General features: G+C 35.8%; 2 protein-coding genes across 2 annotated transcripts; both read right to left on the bottom strand.

Moving 5' to 3' along the window:
• Positions 1-21: 21 nt before the first annotated feature.
• LOC105772792 (uncharacterized) lies at positions 22-3,416 on the bottom strand. The gene is made up of 6 exons (XM_012594246.2): positions 2,502-3,416; positions 2,307-2,404; positions 1,658-1,682; positions 1,054-1,174; positions 834-968; positions 22-603 (listed from the first exon to the last, which is right to left on the bottom strand). The coding sequence occupies exons 1-6, from the start codon at positions 2,983-2,985 to the stop codon at positions 387-389; spliced, it is 1,080 nt and encodes a 359-aa protein (XP_012449700.1). The 5' UTR covers positions 2,986-3,416; the 3' UTR covers positions 22-386.
• An 854-nt stretch (positions 3,417-4,270) lies between these two features.
• On the bottom strand, positions 4,271-6,048 carry LOC105774745 (glucan endo-1,3-beta-glucosidase 5). Its single transcript, XM_012597310.2, has 2 exons — positions 5,652-6,048; positions 4,271-5,550 (listed from the first exon to the last, which is right to left on the bottom strand). The coding sequence occupies exons 1-2, from the start codon at positions 5,993-5,995 to the stop codon at positions 4,419-4,421; spliced, it is 1,476 nt and encodes a 491-aa protein (XP_012452764.1). The 5' UTR covers positions 5,996-6,048; the 3' UTR covers positions 4,271-4,418.
• Positions 6,049-9,725: the final 3,677 nt, after the last annotated feature.

The raw sequence follows: 9,725 nt of genomic DNA, 5'->3' as shown, positions 1-9,725 counted from the left end.
ATACAAAACTTGATACTACAATTGGAAAAGAACCTTGAATTTGGATATTATAGCCAGTTGAGCAACTCAATGATACGTCACTTCACCCAATTTGGATCTCACTAATGTTTTTTCCCCCTAAAACTGGACAAAAGGATAGCTAAAAAGAAAACTTTCCTTCTTCAGTGGAACCCTCCGTACTCTACGGAATTACTAATTACATTAATGCATTATTCCACTCACATTCCTTCCAGTTTCTGTCAATACAACCATGTCCCCAATTTTGGGAGATGGCTGATTTGCCCTGAACAATAACAAGCTCAAATTTTTCGGGACTATCAAATATTTTTGAGTATGAGAAACAGTTAACAAAACTGTGAAGTAGGAGTCTGACCATAAAGACCATATTAAAGGATAGTAGAACTAATGATCCAAGACGCTATTTGTTGTTCCACTTCTTCCCAGCTATGCACTTTAGTCACCAAAGGATGTTCATCAATTGATTGCGTCTTACACCAAGGATAAGAATTCTCGTAGTCAAAAAGCAGAACCCTGATTCCAACTTGAGCACACTCAATAGCATATCTAGGGTTATCATCGATTAGGATCTTGGCTCCTAACAACCTGCAAGAGAAATCAACATAGCAACCAAAGGTTTGTCAGAAATAACTTCTCCAAGGAATTAATAACCTCGGCAAGACAACTACCATGAAAAGATGCTGGTTACTTGCATCATTCATAATAAACAAACAATTGCACTTGAAATCATTAAAGGAATTCACGGATGAAAATGGAGCTGCTACTAAAATCATCCAAAAGCAATGTTATGGGTTAACAAGGCCTGATGAGCATACCGGCATATCTCTGACTTGGGTCTAGATTCACCATCAAGAGCAAAATGATTGCCAAAGTGAATCTCATGAAAAAGTCCGGGATAATGCTTCTCTAACCACTCTATTGTATGGTCCTTGATCACATTCTGCCGAGACCTACTCAAACAATTATGAAAGAACTGCTTAAGTGAACAGATCAGAAACAAAGGCATCATTAAGTAAGAATAGTATGCATACATACGTTACAACGGAAAGGTTACAGAATCTAGATAACTTGTGAAGCGCCCTCTGAGCGCCTGGGAGTGGATGGATACCATTCTTGAAGTATGGTGTCTTGAAGAACTCATGGACACGGATATCAGCTGCCAAAACAACAAAACAGGGTATGTTTTGAAGTAATCCTTAGCCAAAGAGTTGAAAGTTTTTTCAGAAAGAATATCAAAACATTCAACATTTTATTAAACAATAAGAACATATGCAAAATGTAGAAACCTCAGCAAGTTTGCAAAAAGTTACTATTGATACAAATTTAACTTAATCTGATACTTCTCCTTTATTATGATGAAAAAAGAAATTCCTCAAATCACTTCCTAATAAGGATTCTATTACTCTATTTTTTTAAAGTAGGAATTTCAGAAAACAACAGAAACCCACAAAAAGACTACACCTAGGTTGACAACCTTTACCTTTCATGCATAAAAAAGCTAAAGTCAGTGCAATTTATACAAAGAATATGATGAAATTCAAAATAGCAGTAGCAGCATCTTACTGGATGCCTTTTGTGACATTAATTTAATATATATATATACATCCACAGAGGAATCAATCAGTATGTCTAGTGATACCTTCATCGCGAGAACAGTTCCATATCTGTAACAAAAATAAAATATGCATTAGAACACTTACTAAGAAAAGTAACCAACATTGATGCAGTATCTGACTACCTAGTAGAAAATACAATGACAAAAGTAAAACTACTAAACTGGAAGACCCCAAGTCCCAAACCGCAGAGTAAACCATCAAGCATGTTACTGCAACTTAAACATGGAAGCAAATTCATTTCACAATAATTTACTGAATGAGACCATTACTGACATAACTTAAAGTGCAAATGGCTAGCAGCATTCTAGTAGAAACTATTCACACAAAATGGTAGCACAAAAGACACAACTTCACAGCTAAAAACCCCGTGAAGCCTTAGCTAATTCTACAACAATCATATAAAGATATTCCTGGCATAAAAATGAGACTTTTTCCCCCTTCCCTTAACCTCGCCAGCTTTGCTGTACTCAGTGAAGAGCCATTTTTTTCTTTGTTTCTTCTGTGGGTCTTCGCCCACTCACATAATTATGGCTCATCATCTTTTCCACTTAATTAAAACTCAACATTGATTGACTTATAGTACCAAAAGAATGCCAAATATTCTCGAATCTTGACTTCATTCTACTACTATTCCCAACAATGAATAAACAAGTCATGAAAAAGAAATCTTACCCTGAAAAACTCGTAAACATGGTACTCGGAAACTGAATGATTTAACGAATAACGATCCGCTATAAATCTATTCAAAGCCGACACAAAGTTTCCCAGTACTGCTTATACCATAAAATAAGAAAAAGCAATCATTGCGTTAGATAATACATATTTTCTTCTCATAAAAAAAGAGCTGGGTAGGAAAAAAAATTGTACCTTCATCGACATCGACAGCAACCACGATTTTCTCAGGCAACGGCTTGTCGGGAAAATCAAGAGTCCCTCTTTGAGACAAGCCACGAGAATCAGCCACCGTATTCGCCCTTTTCTGGGGTTCATCATGTTTAGAGATTTCTAATTCGCGCGCCAATTGGGAAGCGAAGGCGAGTGCTTTCTGATCCCACTTTCTCGGCGAATCATTGAGACAACTTTTGACAGTCAAATTTAAGCTAGAGGCCGCTTTATTAAACTTGAAACCGCCGCCGCTGCCGCAGCGGCTGACATTGTAATTTTCGAGCGGCACGAGTTTGCCCAAGAACTGGAAGCAACGGCGCTGGTCTTTGGGCGACGTGTGAAGGTGCCTGGAAAAAAAGGGGTCGTTACGGGCCAAAAACGCCATGAAAATATCGTTTCCCTTACGGTTACGGTTAGAGATTTGATTGAAGAAGAAACGAACACTGCTGCTTTGCTTCTGTAACATAACGAAGGTCTTCACATTCCAGCTTCCCCCCAGAAAATGCAAACAATAACAATGATTTTTGCAGCAAAAAGAAAAGAAAAGAAAAAGAAATGGTTAAATAAATCGAGTAATTAATGAAAGAAAAAAGAGAGAGACTAGTGTTTGAATTGATTAGGGAAAATGGGGGAGGGAGAAAGGGAGTAAAAGAAAAGCGCGGCGATAGTGAACTATTTATAATTGAAAATTGTTAAAAGAAGAAGGGATTTATTGAAGGATATCTAGAAATTAGGAGAATCTGAGGGATTTCATAAAATGATGTTTACTTATAATAATAGGTAAATGAATTACAAATTTTGGAACCTCGTCTCTGCTTTTCTTAAAACCAATTAAAGAAAATGCCGAAAATGAGAGGAGATGGGTGACTTTGGGACCGCCGAATTTCTGTTTTTTTCTTTTTTAAATCAGATCTAATTGGATTTTTAAAACTAATATTCTAAATAATGAGTTTCAAAGATTTTAACCCATTTGAATCAGGACCGGGTCGGCAGAAGCTCTGCTGCTGATGACTATATCATACCTGGGACAACAATATTTTATACAAATGAAAAAACACGTGTGTTGCTGTGCGGTGCAGCCGAGAACCTGATAGGCGCGCCGCTGGCTCAGCCACTCCAATTGCTTATCTTCATCACGTTCCGCATTTTCTATCCATTACTTTCATATAAAGGGTTAATTCCATCGTACACCTTTATATGATGCTTAAATTTTAATTTGGTACTCAACGTATCGTCATTTTATCAATAAGCCTTCAACTAGTTTAATTATTAAATTATTGATGTATTAAAAAATTTAATCCTCATAATTTTTATCGGAACACATTGGATTTAAATTATCCATACCATAAATAATTTGATTCGTATGTATTTAATGTTTATATTAAAATAAGGACTTATTAATACTATAAACACCTAATTTTAACGTTTTGAAGTTTAAATATTAAATTAGTTTAATCATTGATTTATGGTTAGTTTAGACTGAATGGAAAATTGCGTATTGTGGCAGTGCCCTTCGCTTCTTGGTCCAGTTGTTGAAGGTGGGCGCTTTGGTTTTGTGCAAGGCCAACATTGGGCCTCGGACCTAAATTATTTAAGTACCTGATTTTAGAATGAAGGAAGCCCCCCATGGAGTCGTTTTACGTTTCAGTTGACCTCTCCTTCCTTGAGACCATAATTATCACCTTCAATATAGCGCTGAATGTGAAGTTTTTAATATATTACAATTGAGGAGAGAGATATCATAGCGAGGATTTATATCTTAATCTGCAAACAAGGAATGTTTTGATTGAATAATTAAATTTACAATGGGGTCTAAAAATAAATTAGTAAATTTAACCTCAGAAAATGGAAGAGATGGTTGCCTGGGTGACTGCAGCAAAGGCAAATTAAGAACTCAAATCAATGAACACCACAAATAACTAAACCCAACACCACAACCAAAGCTGCAAATATGCCTTCCATTTTTGAAGCCGAAGACTTGAAAGGGGTACGAGCTGCTTTCTGTTTTCGGGTGTCGATCATGATCTCGAAACGACAAGGTGGCTTAGAAGGATCAACGTTTGTAATGGTAGCCAAGTTATTAAAAGAACATGCTTCTTTGCTTTGGTTCATGGTCTGGAAATACGAATTAAACGCATACGAAGCGTTGCTTTGGGCATCCAGATTACCACACGAGGATCCATACCCCAGACTGGTGCAATCCGCGTTCTCGCATGCGTAGGTAACGCTTTGTGCCAACGTATTGGGGTCTGACGAGCTAGCCGAAGGAGACATTACGCACCATTGCTTGGCCAAATATTTGACACCTTTAGCTGGGACGAGGGCTCTTCCATTGCCCATATCCAATGGATATTTGACGCTGCCGTCGTATTTGAAGATACCCCAATGCCTCTCAAAGTTGCCAGGCAAAGTGCTCTTATGGTCTTCATCGAGGAGAGAAAAGATGTAGACATCAGGCGGGGTACGGCGTTTTGGGCTACCTTGGCCTTGGATTATACGGCTTATAAGTGCTTGGTTGAACCTTTTAGCATTGTCTATATTTCCATTAGGATCACCATCAGTTGGCCACCCAACTTCTCCAACGACGATAGGCATACGTCCAAAGCCATTCTTTTCGAGGGCTGAAATGAGGGTATCGAAGTTGGCATCGTAAACATTGGTGTAAACGATGGAACCATCCACAAGGGGACTAGCAGTGTTGTTGAAGAAGGCATATTCTTTGGGGAAACTGGGATCAGCTTGGAGACTAAGAAAGGGGTAGATGTTGATGGTGATAAACCCACCATTTTCTTGTAGGAACTTGATGATCTTTGTCATTAGATCCAACAATTCGGGTCGGAAATTACCGCCGGAGGGTAGACCGGAGTCGGTCTGGTAGACGTCGGCGTTCAGTGGAATGGTTACCTTCACCTGTTTGCCTAGGCCTGCTTTGATAAGAGCTGCTTGAATGTTTTCAAGGGCTGGCAATGTTGTACGCACGAACATATCTTTGTATGAGTGTAGGAAAGGTTCATTGCCTATGGCTACAGACCTGGCAAGTTGGAATTATACACCACACAAAGTTTATCTTTTAACTATATATAGATATAAGAACATAACATACGCAAATATACATATAAAAAGAAAGTGTACCTTATATCAGTTCCATGGGTGGATATATAGTAGGAAACATTTTGTTTCACCCATGCCTCGGCATTTCCCACAGCACTGGCAAGCGAAGCCAACATGTCATTTGGTATTCCAACCATAACTTGGATACCAGATCTGCCAAGAGCCTTGAGTGCCCCAGTATCAGCTTCAAACAGCTTCACTTTGTTGAACCCATTGTCTTTCAGGAGCCTGACCACTATGTTAGGTGGCAATGGGTGCGTGGATTGCAGCCCCCAGTTGCAAGCCAAGCCTAACACACCCTTAGCCAACCCTTCATGTCCCAACAGGCAAAGAAACAAGAACCACACCAAACGGATTTGACCCATTTTTGGAAACGATAATCAGTATCAGACAAAGCCTCTTTTTCCTTCTTAAGCCTTGTCTGTATGTGCTTATAAATGGAAGTAGTCTGAGGTTTAAAGGCATATAAAGGTGGAGAAAATGTGCTTTTACCAATGGGAAAAGAAAGGGAAGGAATTACATAAAGGCTCAACAACGAACTGGATTCCAAAGGGAAAAACCCAAATTTGAATCATCATTTTAAAAACATTATCTTAAGGCTAGAGGTTATGTTAACCAAGAAAGGTATAGAATGAACATGTTGGAGATGGTGACGTGTACACATATTCAATAGGAGCAGCTAGCCTAGCCTAAATGGAAAAACCAGAATAGAAGGAATGTATGCATACTTTGGAACTAGGATCTAAAAAAGGTTTCTGTCATTAATGGAAAGTCTCTTTTCGTTACTTCTCCTTGTTACATTTCAGCCCATAATATTCGTCACAGTGGATAGCTTCATTTTCACTTACAATTCCATAAATAGAAGATACCAGAGCTTGTCACTCAAGACTCTAGTTTAGATCTTAATTCTTAAGCCATGTTTCTTCCCCGAGGGTTGAAATGGAGCTAGCTTGATCAAGTAACCCAGTTCTGGGCTTTTCAATTTGGATCTCTTTTTATAATTTACATGTTTTCCTTTTCACACAAAATCTGTATTTAGATTTAGGTAGTGTTTACTAATAATTAGATTAGATTTGGGAGTAATAAATAGCAATCAGCATGTTTTAATAAGTGGGTTTCATTGAAAGGTAATTAGCATGTTTTAACAAAACTGCTTCACTGTTGAATTATGTTTGTAAGTTATATACTTGGCAGGTTTATCTATGGGTGGAATTGGAATATTTATACTTTAGAAAGTATATGTCATCATCTTAATGGTGTAAATACACAGTTTTATTCAGAGATACAAATTCCTATATTCAGATGGAGAAATTGATAATAATGAATAAATGTTTTTTTTTAATAATCTCCTTGATCACATTTGCTATTTTTAATCCAATGCTTAGAATTACTCATATACCCTCTCCAACTTATAATGAGCTTCAACGCGCTCAAACTCAACCTCCTGCATTGGCAACAATTCTCATGCCAGTCGAACTAAGACTCAATCGACAATAATGAGTAAATGTTAAAGGTTAGAAAAGTAATAACCCAACAAATATGAAATGCTGGAGCAATTACAAACAAATTCATATGATATTTATTTTTATTGTTATTTTTATTAGTAATTGTATTGCTGACTATTTTCTTGGACTAACAATTTTTATTACTTGTTTAGAATTTTTTTCTCAGGTATTATTGATAATTTTTATAATAATTAATATTTTTAAAAAAATTAATTTATTTAACTGTGAGATTATAATTTATACTACTAAACAAGACATAAAAAATTACGTGTAATTATATTTTATCATCCAAACACGTTTAAGAAATTATAATTTATTGTAACTAGAAAAATAATTACTATCCAAACAATTACACTTTCATGATGTCCAAACACACTTTTAAAATTAATAAATTCTAGTTAAAATTCATATTTGAAAACAATTTTCTTTCACCTGAAAGTAAATTTATTTTAGTTTTATTGAAAATTTTATTTTGCCTCCTTTTCCACGCCTAACTCCCAATTATATGAGATTTAATTAAATAAATTCTTAAATGGTAATTATATATTTTATTTGAGTTTTAAATGCAAAATTATTTAATTGACTATCAAGTAGGAACCATACACATTCAGCAAATAATTTCCAACTCTCCTACTCAAAGTTGTTTTAATCCTAGCATTACTTACTACTTTATATGAATAAATTAGATTTTTATAATTATTGCCTTATTTATCATAATTTACTAGTTTGTATCAATAAATTTGTGAAATTTGAACGTCGATAATAATAATGAATCGCAAAGAAAGAGAGAAAAATAGAACACACAGGTTTTACGTGGAAACCTTTTCGGGAAAAACCACGGGTAGAGGAGAAGAAAAATTCACTAACTGTTGAATTCTAATGATACAAGAGAAGAGACGACTGCGGCTATTTATAGGTTTAAAAACCTTATTCTAATCAAAGTCTAATAGAAGCAATGCAATAAGGTTGAAACATCTTATTCAAATCAATATCAAATAGAAGAAGTGTACTTCTATACGGATTTCACTTCTGCAATTTGTACCGTTGTAACCCCAGTCCAATTTTATGCTTAATGGGGATTTGTGGTGGGCTGCAGCCTTTACCCCACAGATCCCCCTATCTTGTCACTTTTTTTAACAGGAATTTGGGTCACACAACTCTAACAAAATTCAATTATCTAATTTATTAAAATTTATCATTTGATTTCATCCAAATAAATTTAACTATTTATTACATTCTACATCAATCAAGAAATTCTAATTGAAATATGAATTTTTTGTAACATCAAAACACATTTTCAATTAAAAGTGCATATGGGAAAATTCGAGAAATTTTCTGGAAGTTGAAGGAGACTGTGTGGAAGATCCTCTTGAAGTTTCAAAGACCGCAAAAGGGTTAGGTTTTTTATTTGGCTTGCTCTCAAGTAGAGGTTGCTTACTAATATTGAAAGAGTCTGGTGAGGTATAGGCCATAGTTTGATGTGTGAGGTCTGTGGGCACATTACTGAGGATGTGTTGCATGCTACCAGGGATTGTTCTGCTGCAAGGCATATTTGGGATCTTTTAATTCCTACTGATAAAATTGTTAGCTTTTAGTCAGCTAATCTACATGAATGGATCGTCTCAAACCTATAGAACGAGCATGACTTGGGATTTGGAGAAGCCGATTGGAAATGCTTTTTTGGGATCCTCATATGGCGCATATGGAAAAATTGCAATCTCTCTATTTTTCAAAGGGCATCTTGGAATAGTATTGAGACTATTTAGGTCTCCTATAGCTAGGCCAAACAGTTTATGATGACAGCTAGGGCCCCAACAAGACCAATTCAGGCTCCAAGTTCGTGTTCCAATCTAAATGGAAACTGGGTCTACTTGAATACTGATGGTTCAGTAAAAATTGAGGATGTTTCTGCTTCAGTAGGAGGAATTGTGCAAGACCAAGCTAGGAATTGATATTTGGCTTTAACATATTCTTAGGGAGTTGCTTAGTATTCAAGGCAGAATTGTGGGGCATCTTAGATGACTTAGACATATTGATTGACCGAGGCTATGATAATGTGCTAGTTCAAACGGATAGTTTTGAAGTGGCTAATGTTGTAAAGAAGGGACTCACAAGAAGATCTAACTCTGCTTTGATCAGGAAAATTCTTCAACTGTTTTCTCGGCTTCAACTTTGAAGCATCTGTCATATCCCTAAAGAAGAGAACCAGGAAGCTGATAGACTGGTTAAATTGGTTCATTTGAATAGTCATGGATTACATGTTTTTGAAGTATCCTCATTTAGGGAAATAGGTTATGTGATGTAATTTGTCGTTTTTATTTTTCTTCTTTATAAAAAAACACATTTTAGAATTATTAATGCAAATTATAAACTTTTCAAAATTGAGTGATTAAAAATATATTTTTTAAGAAATAAGTGATTACAATTTTAATTTTCTTTTAAACAAATCATAATGCAATATGAATATTGTATTGTGGTATGTTAAATATTATGACAAATGTAGTCTAATATTTTATAGATATCGTTACTTGCCATGTCATTCAATCATTGTGATCACGATTGTCAATTTCCTTAATTTTGGTCCTTACAT

This window comes from Gossypium raimondii, chromosome 6 (genome assembly GCF_025698545.1).
Source record: "Gossypium raimondii isolate GPD5lz chromosome 6, ASM2569854v1, whole genome shotgun sequence".
NCBI classification, from domain to species: Eukaryota; Viridiplantae; Streptophyta; class Magnoliopsida; order Malvales; family Malvaceae; genus Gossypium; species Gossypium raimondii.
Note: the sequence above shows the minus strand (reverse complement) of the source record. Positions and strands in the feature narration are given on the sequence as shown.